The sequence below is a fragment of the Ceratina calcarata genome, unplaced genomic scaffold (genome assembly GCF_001652005.2).
Source record: "Ceratina calcarata isolate Rehan_Ccalc_2016 unplaced genomic scaffold, ASM165200v1 scaffold229.2, whole genome shotgun sequence".
Classification (NCBI taxonomy): Eukaryota; Metazoa; Arthropoda; class Insecta; order Hymenoptera; family Apidae; genus Ceratina; species Ceratina calcarata.
In genome coordinates, this window is record NW_017144747.1 from 157,830 (window position 1) to 176,324 (window position 18,495).

Consider the following 18,495-nt stretch of genomic DNA (forward strand, 5'->3'; position numbering starts at 1 on the left):
ATTGTGGAACCTACGAGGTTTAAAAAAAAGTTGTTCATAGTTGGTTCAGCGAAGCCGGTGTTTAATATGTTCGGAAAATCCTTGAGTCCCTGAAAAATATCGAACACTGAATAGTTTCTAATTATTAATTTATTCCAGCAGAATTAATACATACAACAAACGTGGTTCGACTTACTTCCTCAAGTTCTTTATACTCACAGATTCACTCGTTCTTCTTTTATTCATCCCCGACAAAATGCACAAACACACTGATTCTCACTGTCACTCACTCTCTCTCACTCTCAAAATTTCTTAACTACGATCCTAAATTACCCTTAAAAACTTATGTGCCAACGCAATCATTTGGCAGATCGGAAATCAAAAAATGCTGTTCTAGTGTGTCTCGAACCTGGGGTACAAAAAATTGAACTATCATTTACTCAATAGCTGTTGTCAATTAATTACATCCAGTACCATCGTCGATTGATTTTTCCTTTAAAACCTAATATAATGCATGGGGCGTGACGTGCTTTCCAGGTTTTCTTATACGAGAGTACTATATAATATGGTTGCGTGGGTGTGCTCTGGCATACGGTGCGGTAAAATGTAACTCGACATGTATGTATGCATTGTATGTATATACAAAGTATATTATCGAACGATCACGGTATTATCAAATTCGAACCTAAGTCCTAATGTTCGTGACTCATCTTCATTCCTTTCCTTCTGTTTTAAAATAAAACAATCGACCTCCATCGTCCTCCTCCCCCCACGGAGTTACGTATTATCGTGTGCTTTATATCATTAATAATATTTAAGTATCAAACAGACTTCATTTTGTGCCTCTGCCCTCCCCGACACGGTACTTACACGATACGTCTCTTAAAAAAAGAAATTTAAAACCGAGACCTTGACGATGCATTTTTAAATGTATCGGAAACCCACGTTAGCGTTTACGGAAATGAATTCTCCCGAATAGAGTAGGTGAACGTCAGTCTTAACTAAAATGATTGCCATTGTTCATCGCGTTTACGTGCAATGATGGTACGGCTTGTTTGTCGAAACTTTCGTTTGACGAGCATTGGTTCCATACAGCATTCGAATTGACACCCATCGTACCGAGGGGACACGTGTTTCGTTAGACTAATTAAGTCTTTCGATCGGGAAACTATTGTCACGAACAGAGAGGCTTTGCGAATAAATTATGTCGAGCGGATTCTTACACGTTTAAACTTCGTCGATTTTCACGTAAATCCTATGCTCGCCCCCTTTAAATAAGCTACGCTCCTTTATTTACGTTGCCTTTAAGTAAAACATTTCTTATCGTTAATACGATACGATAACACACACCACGGTCGATGAAGAAATTCTTTTCTATAAATCATACTCTTAATTAGCTTAAGAAAATAATTTACGCGAATCTTCTACAAGGACCGTGTAAGATGCACGAATAGAAAAACATGAAAACCTTGATGCTAAACGCCGAATGTACATGTAATAAATACAGGGAGTCGTAAATGTAATTCAGATGTAAGATACCTTTACGTGTTTATGCATATGCGTGTGTGTCTGTCTGCCTGTCTCGTTACCTCGTTAAAACCTTAGCGTCTCTTCTTTTAATGAAATTCAGCTAACAATCGTAATTTACCAAAAATAAAATACAGCGCACACAATCTTGTTATCCTGCGCCGTCACGAATTCCTGTTTGAGCCACACTACGTCAACTCTTCGCCGTTCAAGCTGGTAAACAGAAATTTAATTACAATTAAATTATATGAAACATCATTTGGATTTTGATGCGATCATCGAAGCGATCGCTCACCCGTGAATCCTTGCGGTGGTTGACCCGGCACTGAGTATTGTGGTCTGAAATTTCCGAAATTGGCGGCGCCGGCGAAGGTAGCAGGCAACTGACCACCGGAGAACCCAGCCGGGAATTGTTGTGCCAGCAACGCAGCTTGACCGGACTGGGAACTGCTTCCACCTGGCGCAGTGGCTGCCAGTCGGCTCAGTATCGACCTCTCTGACATCTGAAGTCTCTGAGCAACAGGTGGAATGCGAGCTAGAGTCGCTGGTAAACGGCTCACGTCTGATTTCATATCGGACAACAGTTCTTCCAGTTGATTCAGCACCTGATAAATTAAAGACAAAAGGTGTGAAAATAAATCAGACGTTGAGATGATCAAGAATGAATGATCTGATTGCTCCACGTACTTTGTGCAAGACAGCGTTCGCCGGTTTGTTGCCGGCGAGACTCTCTTTGCTAAGGTGTTGATGCGATTCCGCAAGGCACTCGACTTCGGCAAATCTTGCATTCAAGCTCATCGCAGGGTGGTTAGGGTCCTGCGTCAGGTTCAGGTACGCTGCTCGTCTCAACTGTTCCTCTATCACTAACGCCTGTTCCAACAGCTTGAACCGTCGAGCGAGGAACTTGTTCTTTATCTCCAAGAAGTTCCCCTTGCCGACGTCCATCTTGAAAGGTTCGTTTATGATCGCGAACCTGATGTCGTTTTGAATGTCTTGCCAACGGCCATAGCCGTGCGTGACTATACCGGCCAGCAGCCAGTAGTCGTGTCTCCGATGCCAGATCTCGTACTCGCGACCAGGCACCGCCGCTTTCTCCTCGTTCAGCCATAACGTGTGGAGTTCGGTAAAACCACCGTCGGCGATGTTGAACATGAACTTCCGTTTGGGCTTTACTACTTCGGAATCACAGTCCTTTACATCCTTATCTTTACTATCCTTCTCCTATAATAAGGATGATTAACTCGATAAAGGATCACCTTCAATGTATAAAAATCTGCAGTGTAATCACGGAACTGGCCTACCTCTCGTTTTTCAGTTTCCTCTTCGTCGTCCTTAACGATAACTACGTCCTCCTCGGCTTCCTGTTTCGGTTTATTATCACTACTCTCTGCTTTTTCGTCGTGTTTCGTTGCCGACTTTTCATCTTTGCCCTCTGCTTTCTCCTTCTCCTTATCCGTACCTTCCTCCGAATCTTTCTCCTCCTTCTTCACGTCCTCCTTTTCCTTATCCTTGTCCGCGTTACTCTCCTCTTCGTCCTTGGAGTCTTTTGGTTCTTCCTTCAAATCTTTATCGGTACTCTGTAAGACAATATTATTCGTATTCCTGTAATTCTTAGACTACAGAATTTGCATATACATGCCTGTTTTACATTTTCTATGAATGAAAGTCTATGTACTGTTGAGGACACTGACCTCTTTGTCTTTTTGTTCTTCCTTGATGTCTTTCGTATCGGACTCCGAATTACCCTTGTTCGATTCTGAGGCCGCCGAAACGGTGGTCGGAGTTGGAGTGGCGGCAGGACTCGGGCTCGGCGCGTTCGAAGTAGCCGGCGTGGCACTGGTGCTGCTGGTCCCAGTCGCTCCATCGCCACCGCTCTCCACCTTCACCGGTTCCACAGGTTTACGAATCATCTCAGGCATTGAATAGTACCCGTTTATGTGTTCAAATTCTTGTACCTAAATATAACGATCCATTAATAACAAGAAACTGCAACAGAATACATTATTTCTTGGTCATAAATGGTTTTACTTTTTTCCTTATCAAAGACATCACGCCGATTCTCGTTAACACGTGCTGCCTGCTGAGACCTTCCCTTGGAACGCCGTCAGCGAACGTTTCAGCGTTGTCCGCACCGGGTTCGCAGAGGTGTCGCATGAACAGGGAAACGTACGCCTTGAAATTCTTCTCCGACTTGCCCCTCAGATCGCGCACCAGCCTGAAATGCGACAATATACTTTAACAGTATTTTAAATTTACAGATCGACAGATGCATCTCGAGCGAGTAACTAACCACTGAGAGTTGAACGCGTCCTGCGGCGGCATACCGTAGCGCATGATCGCGTTCAGGAACGCCTTCCTCTGCCGAGCATTGAAACCCAAGACCTAAATAAGAAAATTGACGATACAGTACTCGTTCCTAATGTTTTGACTATAAATGAAATTTGTATGAAACGTACTTCGATGTTTCCATTAACTCTTGCGAGTAACGGAGGAAGAGGTCTATCTTTCTCGTCCCTCCTCTCCAATCTTCGCCTGCTTCTACGAGATAATAAGTCTCCGTCGCCTTTCTCATCGAAGTCGTCATCTTCTTTGTCGTCATCGCTGGGAGCACTGAAATCGCTGTTGTAATCGGAGAGGTTCTCCTGCCAAGGCTGATCGTCTCTCGTGCTCTGGTCTCCGGTTGCTATTCCATCATTATAATTCACCTGCTTACGTATTCGTTTACCTGAAACAATCATCAGTTTTTAAGAAATACTGTTATCACAAAAAATTGTTTCTGCAGGAGAAATAAAAATTGCATGCGACGTTAAATTATTACAAATAAATTACCTTTTCCAAGGGTTCTGGCAATATCTTCTTGTTGCTGTTCGTAATGATGCCTCAGTAACTTAATCCAGTAAGCCGGATCCGTATTCTCAGCTTCCTGTTTGATGATTTCCGTGTCTGCTTCCTCCTCGGTTTCACCTTCCTTGGTGACATACGACGCGACTTTGAAAGAACTCAAATATTCATTGGCCCAATTCTCTTTCTGTTCGATACCCTCCTTGCTTCTGTCCAGCAATTCAGCTACGGCCTTATCATCATAATGAATCGCCTCGTCTTCTTTACCTTCCTCCTCTTTAAATAATTCCTCGGTACCGAACCGTAAAATATCGTCAAGTTCCTGTTTGCTGAAGTTAGCGCCCTTACCACCCATACCAGGTCTCACAACCAAATGCGTCAGCATCATTTTACGTTTAGCCACTTGCGTGACACGTTCCTCGACAGAGTTACGCGTGACGAATCGATAGATCATCACTTTGTTAGCTTGACCAATCCTGTGTGCTCTGCTGAACGCTTGGATGTCGTTATGCGGATTCCAATCCGAGTCATAGATGATTACCGTGTCAGCGGTGGCCAAATTGATACCTAGACCGCCGGCACGAGTCGAGAGTAGGAATACGAATTGTTGTGCCCCGGGCGCGTTGAATCTGTCGATGGCCTCCTGCCTCTGCGCGCCGGTGATGTTCCCGTCTATTCTCTCATATTTGTAACCCTCTCCTTCCAAATAATCTTCTAGGATGTCCAACATTTTTGTCATCTGCGAGAAGATCAATACTCTGTGTCCATCGTCTCTCAATTTCTTTAACATCTTGCTTAACAACACGAGCTTGCCGGCTGCTTTGATCAACGCGGATGTCTCGTAACTGCCGTTCGGCGCAGTGGGCGCTTCTTGGGAAGCAGCTGGGAACAAGTAAGGATGATTGCAGCATTTCTTCAAGTCCATCATGATGTTCAACAAAGACACTTGTTGGCCGCCGCCCTTTGGATTCAAAGCTTCGAAATTCCTCGTCAAGATGTATTTGTAATACTTCTTCTGCATCGGTGACAATTCAACGCGGACGATGAACTCCGACTTGCTCGGCATGTTCTTCAACACGTCGGCCTTCAGTCTCCTGAGCATGTGAGGTCCGAGCAGTTCGTGTAACTTCTTCACCTGTTCCTCCTTTGAAATATCGGCGAACTCATTTTGGAACGCAGCCAGATCGTTGAACTTGTCGCGGCACAGGAAGTTCAACAGATGGAACAACTCTTCCAAGTTGTTCTGCAGCGGTGTGCCAGTCAGTAACAGCTTGTAAGCGATATTGTAGGACGCTAATAGCCTGAAGAACTTGGACTGATTCGATTTCAGTCTGTGCGCTTCGTCTACTACCAGCACGGCCCAGTCTATCGAGCCCAGGCACGCGGAGTCGATTGAAATCAACTCGTAACTTGTTAACAACACGTTGAACTTGATTTGATTTGATCGGATCTTCGACGCTCGTCCTCCGCGAACGGCGCCCTCCTCGAACGACAATTCGTTCTCGCGGATCACGATACGACTGTCCTTATCACCAACGTAGGTAACGCAGTAAAAGTCAGGCGCCCAGGTTTCGAATTCACGCTCCCAATTGATGATGGTCGATAAAGGGACGGAGACGAGGAAGGGTCCCTTGCAGTGGCCCTCCTTGTACAACGAGTAGAGGAAGGTGATGGTCTGGATAGTTTTTCCCAGACCCATCTCGTCGGCTAGAATGGTGTCTATGCCTTGGCCCCAGGAGTATCTCAACCAATTCAAACCCTACATAGTCGAACAAAGTTAGAATAAAACTTTGTAAAGTAATCTTGCTTCAACCCAGATACGTACTTCCAATTGATAAGGATGCAACTGCATTCCAGTCTGATCCAAATACTCCGGCTGTCGCTCGTACTTCTTCTTGAGATCCGTCGTGGGTTTGTCCGGCGGCGGAGTGTACCTCTTCGGAGTTCTCTCTTCGTCGTCAATGAGTTCCCGGGTCTTTGATTTCTTGCCCTTACCTGAACGAAACGAATCTAGTCAGTGACTCTGATGAACTCATTTATGATTGGAAAAGGGAAAGGAACAAAGTAACCGACTCTTCTCACCCTTCTTGCCCTTGCGCGAGGTATTAACATCGCAGCAATTAGCAGCTCTGAGATCCAAATAGTACTCGATAGCCTGTTTCAAACCGGGGATGTCCTCGTGCTCGTCCTCCCACGTGGCCTGATCGTACCCCAGCTCTCTCCACTTGACGAGGTACGTCGCTCTGCCGTCTCTCGACAGTCTGTGATTGATAACGCGATGCACTATGAGCCAATCCGGTCGAACGCCGTAACGATAGAATCTCTCTTCCAAGTTGTACTCGTCCCTGTTGAGAACGATGTCCTGCTCTTTCAGCCGCTTCACACGGGTATCGCTCTCGTCCAGCGGCTCCTCCAACTTTGGCGGGTCGTCCATGTCATACTTTCGTGAATAGTTTCTGAACATCAGGGGATGGAATACGTCTAATTGAAGTTCTGTGATCCAGTCGCAATGCCAGTAAGACATATCTGCCCATTTGACAAAGAATTCGCGGATCCTACGTTGTTTCGGAGCGGCTTTGCTCGTCGACGGTTCCTCCGAAGGAGTTTCAGGACACTCTTTCCACCTCCACGTTAAGATCTTTGCGACTGTTGCACAAAAATAAATGATTAATTACAAGCTACAGAGAAGAGCAAAATTTACAGAACGTAAAATCGAATCTTTTATAAAATTAGAAGGAGTAGTTCATATAATTGAGTAACTAGTACAGTACCTTTCCCTCGTATAGGTGGACAAGAACATCGAGGACACTTCCAGTCACCATCTGGGATTTCTGAGAGCGGTGGATTCAAGCAGTGCGTGTGATACGCGCTGGTACAGCTGTCGCAGCATAACAGTTCACCGCCGTCTTTACATATTCTACAGAACTCCATATGCTCGTCATCGTCCTCAGCTGCACCTTAGAATAAAATCAAGAATTCAATGAAACCACGGAGTATTTTAATTAGAATCTGATTGGGATTAGAGTCATGGGAAGGATGAGAGGATCGGGAGTACAGGTAAGGTACCTGCAATACCTTCTCCCTCGCAATGAGGACAACTCCATTTCCCTTCGGGTGTTTCCTCCAGTTCAGGGTCCAGGCATACCAAGTGATAAGCTCTGGGACACGTGTCGCAAAGAATGATTTCTCCGCCTTGTTGGCACACCTCGCAATAATCCTGGTGATCGGTCTGCAGACGTAAATCGCGTTATTTAATCGATACCATATTTTATTTTACATAAAAGTCGTAGATCTATCTACGATAGAAGCATACATTTCAAAGTGTGAACGTACCTGAAGACCCTCCTCTCCGTCCGGAAACTTGGACGTGGTTTTCGTCTTTTTCTTCTTCTTAGTCTTGTTTCCGATTTTGGTTTTCGCCTTCCTGCGAACAGGTGGTTCCGCCGGTGGCTCGACTCCGCTCTCTTCCGCGTTCCCTTTGCTGGTCCCCTCCGTGCCGGAAGGCTCCTCCGCGTCAGCCAACATCTGCTCGAATTCCATGTCCGAGTCCCTGTCAGTGCCAGCGCCGCTGCCTTCCGCTTCCTCGTCCGAGCTTCCACGTTTGCGTTTACCGAGCTTGATCTTCAACGTCGGTACCTTCGACGCTTTCTTACCCTTTTTCGCTCTGGATCCCCTCGACTTCCGCTTTCTGTCGCTGTCCTCGTCATCGTCCTCTTCGTCCTCGCCTTCTTGAACCGCAGCACCGCGATTTGCCCTCGCGTTCCTGCCGTCCTCGTCAACATTCGCAGAGGACACGTCTGCGTCTGGCTGTGTGTGAGGGTTCAGTTCGGAGAAATCGCGCCACTTAGCCGCAACCAACATCATGAGCTTTGACATTGGAACCTAGCAAGTCGATCCAAAAATATATATTTCAATTGTCTTAAAAGTTTCTCGTCGCAAATAACTCGTAGTCGCAATTTACTTTTGGATTCTCCTTTGCCAAAAGTGGTCTGACGTGTTGTTGGAATAATTTATAAGTGGTCAGGTTCTGGAAGTCCGCGTCGGTGTATTCGATTTGTACGTCGGTCAGACCGAAGGTGTTGCAGACTTCCTCGATCGTGGGCATGCCGGTGGTCGGTTCCTGGCTGGGAGGAGCCGCCGCGGCGCTGTGACTCGACGACTTCCTGGAGGAAGATTTCCTACTTTTCCTATTAGCTGCATAATCGCTATCGTCCCCTGCCACGTCACCGGCATCGCCGCCTCCTCCAAAGTCGCTCTCCTATACAATAATCATTTATATCATACATTATAAACTACGCAGTTTGTATTATAATAAACGAAACGGTAAATAATTACATCTCCGGAGTCAGATTTTTTCTTTTTCTTCTTTTTCTTTCCCTTCTTGTCTTCGCTACGTGCTTTTCGCTTCTTACCCTTTTTCTTTTTCCTCTCCTCCGGCTCGTAATCGTCATCTTCTTCCTATATTAAATAATTTTTATTTAAAAAATCGTAACTTGTTCAAGTTGATCTGATATACAAGATACTGACTAGTCTTTGAGATTCTTCCGCGTCGGACGAACCATCTACTTGCTGGTTCACATTCGAAACCTGACCACTGGTTTCGTCTAAATCATCCTCTCCTAAAAATCGATTTAAAAAAATAATTCCACAGTGAAATAAGAAGAGAATTACGAGTAATGACGAGCAGAGGAATATTTGTTATAAAATATTTCTGATATACCGTCGCCCACGCTACGATTTCATATACATATAACTGATATGTATTAAGCTGCTTCACTGGCCGGCTCCAACTTACACAAAATCAATATCTGCATTCATTACAATATGGGTTCAGGAATAGTCAATGTATATATTTCTGGCGAAATTAATATTTCATGTAAATCAATATTCCCCGGTCCGTCGGGAGCGTCAATTTTCCTACCGAGTGTTAAAAAACAATTTCGCGTAGGCCCGTTCGATTTGTTAAACGAGTACGCGTAAATATTTTGCATGCAGAGGAAAGAATTTATTTAAATCATCCTCGATACGCCATGCACGGTACTGACGATACTTTCGCCGCTGAATTTTCCAGAGAATTCGGCAATTTTAATCGAAGCTAGCGTTCGGTCTCGATTATATTTTATAAAAACAATTCTAATAAACATGCAATTTTAAAAAAGTATTAAAGTTTTAATGCGGAAATGTGAGCGAAAACGGAGGGAGCGGTATGAACGAATGTTATTGGACAGGACGCGTTTGGTTGGCGAAACGGCGACAATGAAAAAGAATCTAATATGTATGCAATTTTATGAAAAAGCTACTCAAAGTTTTAACGCAAAACAGTTAGGGAGAAGGGAGGGAGCGGCGTGAACGCGACGTATGTTATTGGACAGGACACGTTCGATTCGCAAAACGGCGGCGGACCGATAATTGCCAAATCGATAGTAACGTTTTATAACAATCCTTTCTGCATTTTTCTTGTTTCTCCGGCACGATTGCCGCGATACGAGAAACTGCGAAACGAACGCAGGGATAACCGTGTAAACGAGTACGTATACGCGCGCATGCACAGGCGTCGGTTGGGAAAAGCAGGCGAACGGATCGGATGCTCGGAATGACATTAAATTATTTCAGACTAATCCGCGTTCGGCGAATGCTTTGTGCGAGGGTATGCGTCCGCCATTTTCTTCGAAAGGGCTCAACCGCATTGAACATCTATATTTCATATTCGTAACATTGCCGCGGTTTCCGGGCTCCCGGTTCCTTGACCGTGTTCGGTAGAGAGAAACAACCGTGAACAAGATCGCCGGTAAATCCTTGATAAATCCCGGAACGCGATCTCCTCGCACCAGTAGCATGCATTATATCCGGAATTAATGGTGTGCGCGTAGTATACACGCACACAAACGTAGCAGATGGTCGGAAAACCGAGCGTTGCGAAATTCGCTCAGAGGTTCCGACGTAAATTTCATCAAGCGTCTTTCGATGTTTCTATTATTCTTTTCCCTGAGATAGAAAGGTCGGACGTAAACGATTTATAGGACAGGCGTACATACATGAATGAAACTATTTTACTATGTGGTTCAAGTAGATTAGGATTGAACTAGAACCTACTTAAAGCAGAAAAACAGTGCGTACCTTTCGACGTCGAAAGTGATACACGATGGGTTTGATAGATAGAGCAGGGTTCGTCTCGAAATGCAACAATTATGGGCGCTCCACGGTAATTATGTAAGGAATAGGTCGAGAACTGGAAACGTTCGATGCTCGATCAACTCCAGAAGTGATCGATCGTAACAGTAACCGAATGTAATAACGAAATTCGAGGTTTCGGTAGTCTTGCAACTGCAAGAACGCCAGAGAGATAGGAAAGCTCGGAGGACCATGTGTTTTCCAGCCAGGTAGCGAATGTAAACAATAACCTACAATAGACTAACTATTTTGCTAGGTTCACGCGAGAAATGCGCGAAGACGACGGTACGTTAACCCGTCGCGAACGTGGGTATGTATCCTTCGAATACTCGCGGAATGGTTTGACAATTCGAAGGTTAGTCCGCGTCACCGAGGGAAAAGCGAGCCCCGACCGGATCCAGTGTATCGGGACTGAGATAACTTTCCGCGGTGGCGATTCATCGAGTCCGATGCGAAAACGTTCGAAACGTTGGATCGTAGCGGGTGAATCCGAGAGGATCGCGTGGAAAACTACGCGTAAAGGTCCGCTCGACATGGCAGCCATCGTACGAAAAGCGCGCGTCCTGCGTGTATCTCGAGGATACCTACAACTGTCCGGTGGTATCCGTGACCGAGTACCCGCTACGTCCCTCGTCCCCGAAGCACTTACCCGCGTAGCTCTCGTCCACCTCCTCGTCGGACGCCATCCTCTGGTATCGCGGCGGTAAGCCGAAGAAGCTCGGTGGAAAAAAAATATATACACACGCGGCACCCGGATAGTTCTAATCGCCAAGCGTTAGCCGTGAAGATACGGCACGGATATATGCGACATCAAACGTTCTCGTGTCCGTGCGCTTTGCTCGCGACGCTCGCCTGTTCCGCGTTTCGGTTATACACGGCGTGCCGTCACTTTCGTTCCCCGTACGTGCACCGATGTGCACCTAACTGCTCTACTACGCTTCTTCTCTCACGCGATTCGTCGGTTCTTCTCGTTCTTCCCCACCAGACCCGGCCGACGTTTCCCCTCTTCTTCTTCTTCTCCTTCTTCTGCTCGACGGTCCGCTTCTTCCCCTCTTTTCGTCGCCCCACCAAATGTATTCGTCGCGCCGCGCCGTTACACAGCAGCGTGCCGTACAGTCGAATGTATAAGTACCGAATGAATGCTCTGCCCGGAGTCTACCGTGTTGCATTTATTTCTTTTTCTTCACCCCCCCGCGGTCCCCTTCTCGCCCCTCGCTCCCCTTTGTTTCGCCGCTTCCTCCCCTACTCCTCTCGCGGTACCTTGCCCGGAAAATGGTCTTTCATTTTTGGAAAAGGATCCCCTTTTCATTTCTTCCAGCTTCCCATCCATCGGCGCGATGAACCGATTCACCGGCCGCCACCTGAAACGCTTTTGTAACTCCGTTTTCCCCTTTCCAATATCCTGCAGCCTGCGCTTCTGTTTCTATCCTAGCTTTCCTTTTTTCTCCCATTCGTTACACGCGACTTTTTATTATGTTTTTACGTATCCGATCGATTCAGGACTGTATCCCCTGTAACGATATTCTCTGAAAGAACTGCATACGCATACTCTGATTTAAAAAATGATGATAATGACGATAACGATGCGATAAAGATTTCTGGTTGATTAATCCACCATTTTAGTTTCGATGGAAATTGTCAGAGTTGCATCGCGACACGTAACGTGGTATGCGCGTACGGATTCGCGATGTATGATTAATGGACAGCCACGAATACACGTGCAACCCGCGTGCACGTATATGCGTTCGTGTATCGACCTTTTCGATAGAGACGAGATAACGTCAATTAGTATAATTTTTCTTTTTTCTTTTTGCCTCTCCAGACAATTATTTCTAATTCGTTATCGTAGATTATCGATTTCACCCGATGGAACGACGGGACGAGACCCGACGGCCCACCGCGACAAAATCCTAATTAGGAAATTGGTTATTATCGCTTACCATCGTCATACACACGCTCACACATATTCAGAAGTAAATAGCTTGTCCCTGTTCGTCCGTGTGACCCAGCGCGATTCTTTATCTCATTTCTTTATCGCGATATACAAAAATGAGATTTCCTTGCGACGCGGAAATTCGAATTTCGCAAGATGCCGTATGCTAGGTAGTAGAAAGCACCGGGAACCGTAAATCATTCTCTCGCAGGTCGACAGACTTAGTCTCAGGTATAACTCCCTTTCTTAATCTGCTGTACAAATTTCTTTGTAACGTGCAGCTTCTTAGCTAGCCACCGGGAACGTAAAAGGGATTCTATGACACCGATGCTGTGATCGTTTATATCTTCTTTATTTCATAATTGCTAGAAATACGAATTTTGTTACGCTCCGTTACACGGCACGCTTGAAACGTTAATGAAAATTTGATTCACGTAACAATCTATTTACAGGCGATTGAAATATATAATATCGTGCGTGTGTGTACCTGTATATGTATGTCTCTGTGTAAAGGCCTTTGTATACAAAAAGGAAAAGTCTTGGAAAGAAAAGCATTTCTCGTTAATACTCTTACGTACAATAGATTCAACCCTCCTCGTTAAAACATCCTTAAAACCTGTAAATACTAGATTTAGAAGACAAACACGATTTATGTATATCACTTACTTGTTAATTACAATTTACAAAAAGATAAAGATTCGTCTGCTCAGGAATGAATTGAAGCAATACTGTATGGAATGGATTAGGACCCTCGTCAATTTGAAGAACGAATAACGATCCATCGATGTCACCGAGTCATTGTATAATATATTTATATATATACTTAAAGCGTATTGCAATTTTCTTTTTAGTAGAACGATGGAACTTTTGATTTTACGCGAACGAAACTTTGTACTACATCCCGTTTCCAACTCTACGTATTAATGAGATCTATCTCACCGAAAATGTTTCAAACTAGCATATACGTACTGTACATCTCTGCGTAACTAGACATTATGTATATTTATCCACGGTGGATGAAGAAATGCTTGATCGTCAGAACGTGTTGCTTAGACAGAGTATACGTTGTTCGCAAAATTCTTCCGATCGATCGGAATCACAAGCGATCGTTCGTGTACAAATCGAGACAGATTTGCACTGTACATAAAAAATGATATCCGATGCTATTGTATAGATTTAAGACGTAAGGATCAGCTTGTTCAACCGTAATCGACGCTCAGAGCACTGAGACCCTTCTTCTTGATAGCTTCCGCCACGGCCCTCTCCAAAATATTCTCCTGCTGATCATTTTCATCAATCTTGTCCAAATCCCAGTCAAGTCTGGTTCGTTCCTCCGTGGTTTTCGAGTCGTTCAGTCTCAAGGAACCACTGGACGTGGTGGCTACGTTCTCAAAACTTCCTTGGACGCTGTTGGAGGGACAGGAGCAGCGAACGTTTTTGTTGGTCCCGTATCCTGGAGCGCTGTAACAAGCAGTGGACTGAGAGACGATCCCTGCAGACAAGCCGTGATTAAGAATCGCCATCATCACTGCGGTGTCCTCCATGTCATTCCCTCCGAACAACTGGAATCTGGATTCCTCGAGAGAATACATGTAATTCTCCAGTACTATATTGATGGTGTTGTCCACGTATCCTTTGGCCACCTGGCAAGCTTGCCATCTCTTCAACTTCTCCCTCGCCTGTTTCTCAGCATCATCGTATTCGACGTCCTCCGTTTCTTCCGTCTTCTCTTCCTGCTTGTTCAGACTCTTTTCCTGTGAATTGAACACCCGAATAGAGAATACATTTCGAGGGATTAGAACAACAGTTTTCTATGGGAGAACGCAACACGCGATCGGTACATCTTAGGCTGAGAATCATTCGTAAAAAATACGCGTATTGATCAACTAGCGATGACCCTCGGTCCGTTAATTTATTCCAAAGAACAGTGATAAGTAATTACCGTATCCCAAATGGTCTCGTTGGTCTTGTTAAGGAGTCGCGTACATTGCCGTTTAGGAGGAGCGGGCCTTTCGTGATCGTCGGTGTCAGATTCCTCAATGTCGGTCGCCATTTTCTCTATTTTCCACTGAACTCGTATTCTGTTCCCCGTTCAAGCAATATCTCGGTGAAGATCGAACGTCTTCGTCGACGACGCTGCTACTAAACACTCGGTAGGACGTTGGGAAGATCCGCAGCAGCCTTCTTTGACATCTTCCTCACGACAGGGTGATAAATCACCGTCGCGCGCATTCGATCCGTATTAAATCATCTCCACGAGCGTGTGCACTTCTCGGGGCGCGGGTCGCACGCGACATACAAAAATGCTTGACGATTATCGCGAGCAAAGCGACGGGCTCGAGGAAACGGCCACTGCACCGCGGACCACGATCAAACACAGAGAATCGTTTTGACAGCTTCAAAATGGCTACGTTACCATTGGAATCCGTATCCGGGGTGTGAACGATACGAATCGGAAATTTCGCTTTCCATTCAAACACCCGCGCACGAGATTTTCTGAAACCTCGGCGAACAAAGCCGAGTACAAATCTCACATGTACCTCACTGATTCGAATTGGAAATCACGATAACGCGGACGACCGTCTCTGCGACACGACATTCTAACTGAATGGAAACCATATTGCGTACAACCCATGCGCGAGCTGGAAAATCAGAAATTCTTGCTAAAAAATTTTAAGTTCACATGCACTCCATAAAAAACGGGAACGATCTTGTTGATACACTCGTAGAAATCAATCGATTTTCGCCTCATACGTGACAAACTGTGTCCCGCGATTTAGCTAGGAATAATACCGTGGCGTAAACATGTGATCGCAGTGGTCAATGAAACTTTGACGTCTGGTACTGTCAAGCGGCTCGCTTTACGAATCGTCCGAGACGAAATTTCCTTTGACATCACTGTTGGACACGTTCATTGGCATGGCAGTCTGCGGGGAATACATTCGCAGTCAATTTCCCACGATAGACGACGATCTCTACCAATATGTGGAAGGTACGTCTCCGTGAATAACCTGCGAACCGCAAAACGTTTCGCGTTCGATGTATCCGATCAATGGACAATTGCTAAAAAAACCGTTACGGTTCGGCCAGGTATTTTAGACAGTTCAAAGGACGACTTCGAGGACGGAGACGAGGTGTACGAGGCAATCGGCGAGGTGCTGCACGAGGTCGCTGAAAAGCCAGAGAACGAGGTTAGGTCTGTAAACGTGTTCGCACTCGTCATTTTTTCTAAACGCGTTCTATCGATATCGTTAGATCTCATTTTAAACCGCCAACTTCGTCACGTGTGCCTTACATATAAAATCTATCATTTCTACGAACGTTCGTCTATCGACTCGATCGTCTAATTACATAATTTCCGTGTAAGAGGTTCCCCATTCACGATTTTGATTGCAGGCAAATATGCGTGAAACTGTTGGAAATGCTAAAAGGGAACGCGAACGATGGAGAAGTCGAGAGGAGAAAGAACGGGGTGAACAAAGTATTGAATGCTCCAATTCATTTGGGCACCATGGCTGCTACCTTGGAAGCTCAAGTGGAGCAAATAAAGAGTATATGGGTTACTACCAGAGATGACGCGATGGTAACACATCCCTCACAGATAAACTGATTAATTGCTCTTTACATTTTGTCTAAAAGAAATATTTCCTGATAGAAAGTGGACGCCAAGAAGTTAGAGAAAGCAGAAGCGAAGTTACAACAGAAACAAGAGAAAAGAAGTAACACTGAATCTACTGGGCGAGTTAACAGTGTCAGTCAGAGCATAGAATCTGCGAGCGCCAGCCAGATGACTAGTAAAAAGGACAGTAGGATGGAGAACAAGGGCAGTGTAAATAAAACTCAAGACATTAGGATAGAAAATTTTGATGTAGCATACGGGGACAGAGTATTATTGCAAGGAGCTGACTTGACGCTCGCGTTCGGTAGACGCTACGGCCTTATCGGTAGAAACGGACTAGGAAAAACCACTCTATTACGAATGATATCTAGGTACGAGCTCGTTCTACCCCCTGACTCACCTACTCTTAATACACTATTTAATTCGCCATTATTTAATTGCAGTAAACAATTGAGAATACCTTCGCACATAAGAGTTTTGCACGTCGAGCAGGAAGTCGCCGGTAATGAAACGTCTGCTCTCGAATCCGTATTGGAATGCGATCACGAAAGGAACTTGTTGCTTGACAAAGAAAAAGAACTGCAAGCGGCGATCGAGAAGGACGGTGGTCAGAACGCAGGAGATGTTTTGGGCGAGGAATTAAACAGAGTCTACGAGGCGATGCAAATGGCCGAAGTGGACAAAGCACCAGCTACAGCTAGCGCAATTTTATCTGGACTTGGGTTCACCGTCGAGAGGCAATCGTGGCCAACGAAATCGTTCTCCGGTGGCTGGAGAATGAGACTAGCGTTAGCGAGAGCATTATTCTCTAAACCTGATCTCTTGTTGCTCGATGAACCTACGAATATGTTGGATATCAAGGCTATACTGTGGCTTGAGAGATATTTACAGTCGTGGCCAACTACTCTGCTCGTAGTTTCTCACGATAGGAATTTCTTGGACACGGTACGAAATCATTGCTGGGAAGACGAGATAAAATGTTTCAATCTAATGTTAAAACATGTTTGACGACAGGTGCCGACGGATATTTTGTACTTGCGTGGGCAAAAGATCGAAGCGTACCGAGGGAATTACGAACAGTTCGCGAAAACGAAAGGAGAACGCGAGAGGAATCAGCAAAGGGAGTACGAAGCCCAGCAGGCTAAGAGGGCACACGTGCAGGAGTTCATCGATCGATTCCGATACAATGCTAATCGCGCTTCTAGTGTACAGAGTAAAATTAAGATGTTAGAGAAACTGTAAGTATTCAGATAAATTTAGGAAATGTTCGGTATTTTATAAAATGATTACCTTTGACAGGCCAGAACTTAAACCGATGGAGAAGGAGGGAGAAGTAACTCTTCGTTTCCCGGACGTGGAACCATTGAGTCCTCCTATATTGCAACTTAACGAAGTTTCCTTCAGCTACACCGGCGATGCCAATAACTATATATTCACCGGTGTTAATCTGACCGCTAGCTTACAATCTCGCATTTGTATCGTGGGAGAGAACGGTGCTGGTAAAACTACGTTGCTGAAGATCATAACGAGTGCGTTGAGCCCCACCCGAGGCACTGTACACGTCCACAGGAACTTGAAATTCGGATACTTCAGTCAGCATCACGTGGATCAATTAGACATGCGTGTGTGCCCGGTTGAACTGTTGCAAAATCATTTTCCAGGTGCGTTCTCTTGGTTCGAAGTTAAAAGGAGTTTACCTTAAATAATTGTGCGATACTTGTAAATTCAGGAAAGCCGATTGAGGAATACAGGAGAATGCTGGGAAGCTTCGGAATCAGCGGTAACTTGGCACTGCAGACTATCAGCTCTCTGTCCGGTGGGCAAAAGTCGAGAGTGGCGTTCGCGTTGATGTGCGCTGCCACGCCGAACTTTTTAGTGCTCGACGAGCCCACCAATCATTTAGACATCGAGTCCATCGAGGCTCTAGGCAAAGCATTGAACATCTGCCAGGTAAAATCATTTCAGTGCTTGATCTCATACGCGATTCTGTTTCCGCTGCATCCGTTTCTAAATCATTTTTCAGGCGGGCGTCATATTAGTTTCGCACGACGAAAGACTCATTCGCATGGTGTGCACCGAACTCTGGGTATGCGCCGAGGGTTCCGTGCGGTGCATCGAGGGCGGTTTTGACGAGTATCGTAGGATCATTGAAAAGGAGTTCGAAGTATAAAAATCATTTTTTTCTTCTCTTTTTTTAAATCAATTGCATTGCGAGACGGCGCATTGTCCCGAGTTAAGTTACCGATGTGAAAATTTCGATTCGAAATAAACAAGAAAAACCATACACTTTTTCTTATTATTGCCGGGACAGCGTACATTTCTTAATTCATTTAATCGACCCTGCCGCGAAGATTATACCGTCTATTTTAAACAAAATCGTGTACGTTCAGAATACACAAAAAATTATTATATTTCATTATTAACA

At 45.1% G+C, this 18,495-nt stretch overlaps 3 protein-coding genes across 7 annotated transcripts; 1 reads left to right on the forward strand and 2 right to left on the reverse strand.

The window, feature by feature from the left end:
- Window positions 1-111: 111 nt before the first annotated feature.
- On the reverse strand, window positions 112-11,688 carry Mi-2 (chromodomain-helicase-DNA-binding protein Mi-2 homolog). Of its 4 annotated transcripts, none has more exons than XM_018020523.2 (18): window positions 11,168-11,688; window positions 8,875-8,966; window positions 8,683-8,805; window positions 8,309-8,605; window positions 7,681-8,229; window positions 7,423-7,576; window positions 7,119-7,304; window positions 6,421-6,993; window positions 6,173-6,342; window positions 4,336-6,106; window positions 3,963-4,231; window positions 3,797-3,888; window positions 3,535-3,739; window positions 3,198-3,461; window positions 2,808-3,083; window positions 2,194-2,727; window positions 1,802-2,111; window positions 112-1,719 (listed from the first exon to the last, which is right to left on the reverse strand). In XM_018020523.2, the coding sequence occupies exons 1-18, from the start codon at window positions 11,202-11,204 to the stop codon at window positions 1,715-1,717; spliced, it is 5,907 nt and encodes a 1,968-aa protein (XP_017876012.1). In that variant the 5' UTR covers window positions 11,205-11,688; the 3' UTR covers window positions 112-1,714. The 4 variants fall into 4 exon arrangements, with proteins under 4 accessions (XP_017876012.1, XP_017876015.1, XP_026667383.1 ...); XM_018020526.2 differs by having other exon boundaries at window positions 3,535-3,721; window positions 6,430-6,993; window positions 11,168-11,687; XM_026811582.1 differs by having other exon boundaries at window positions 6,430-6,993; window positions 11,168-11,687.
- A 1,096-nt stretch (window positions 11,689-12,784) lies between these two features.
- On the reverse strand, window positions 12,785-15,072 carry LOC108622584 (uncharacterized). Its single transcript, XM_018020540.2, has 2 exons — window positions 14,394-15,072; window positions 12,785-14,205 (listed from the first exon to the last, which is right to left on the reverse strand). Exons 1-2 carry the CDS (start codon window positions 14,502-14,504, stop codon window positions 13,651-13,653), a joined length of 666 nt encoding a protein of 221 aa, XP_017876029.1. The 5' UTR covers window positions 14,505-15,072; the 3' UTR covers window positions 12,785-13,650.
- A 2-nt stretch (window positions 15,073-15,074) lies between these two features.
- On the forward strand, window positions 15,075-18,354 carry LOC108622580 (ATP-binding cassette sub-family F member 3). Of its 2 annotated transcripts, XM_018020535.2 has the most exons (9): window positions 15,076-15,443; window positions 15,542-15,647; window positions 15,848-16,034; window positions 16,107-16,441; window positions 16,514-17,015; window positions 17,085-17,308; window positions 17,370-17,731; window positions 17,800-18,020; window positions 18,094-18,354. In XM_018020535.2, exons 1-9 carry the CDS (start codon window positions 15,371-15,373, stop codon window positions 18,238-18,240), a joined length of 2,157 nt encoding a protein of 718 aa, XP_017876024.1. In that variant the 5' UTR covers window positions 15,076-15,370; the 3' UTR covers window positions 18,241-18,354. The 2 variants fall into 2 exon arrangements, with proteins under 2 accessions (XP_026667386.1, XP_017876024.1); XM_026811585.1 differs by having other exon boundaries at window positions 15,075-15,443; window positions 17,800-18,354.
- The last annotated feature ends 141 nt before the right edge of the window (window positions 18,355-18,495 follow it).

What these genes read in the sequence shown, in the direction of transcription:
- LOC108622584 (XM_018020540.2), bottom strand. Translation starts at nt 14,504, where the DNA reads ATGGCGACCGACATTGAGGAATCTGACACCGACGATCACGAAAGGCCC. An exon ending in ACGAGACCATTTGGGATACG is followed by an intron (nt 14,206 to 14,393) that starts GTAATTACTTAT and finishes TTCAATTCACAG; the next exon opens with GAAAAGAGTCTGAACAAGCA.
- LOC108622580 (XM_026811585.1), top strand. Translation starts at nt 15,371, where the DNA reads ATGGCAGTCTGCGGGGAATACATTCGCAGTCAATTTCCCACGATAGAC. An exon ending in CTATTACGAATGATATCTAG is followed by an intron (nt 16,442 to 16,513) that starts GTACGAGCTCGT and finishes ATTTAATTGCAG; the next exon opens with TAAACAATTGAGAATACCTT. An exon ending in ATAGGAATTTCTTGGACACG is followed by an intron (nt 17,016 to 17,084) that starts GTACGAAATCAT and finishes GTTTGACGACAG; the next exon opens with GTGCCGACGGATATTTTGTA.
- Mi-2 (XM_018020523.2), bottom strand. Translation starts at nt 11,204, where the DNA reads ATGGCGTCCGACGAGGAGGTGGACGAGAGCTACGCGG. An exon ending in GGGCAAGAAGGGTGAGAAGA is followed by an intron (nt 6,343 to 6,420) that starts GTCGGTTACTTT and finishes CGTTTCGTTCAG; the next exon opens with GTAAGGGCAAGAAATCAAAG. An exon ending in AAGAACAAAAAGACAAAGAG is followed by an intron (nt 3,084 to 3,197) that starts GTCAGTGTCCTC and finishes ATTGTCTTACAG; the next exon opens with AGTACCGATAAAGATTTGAA.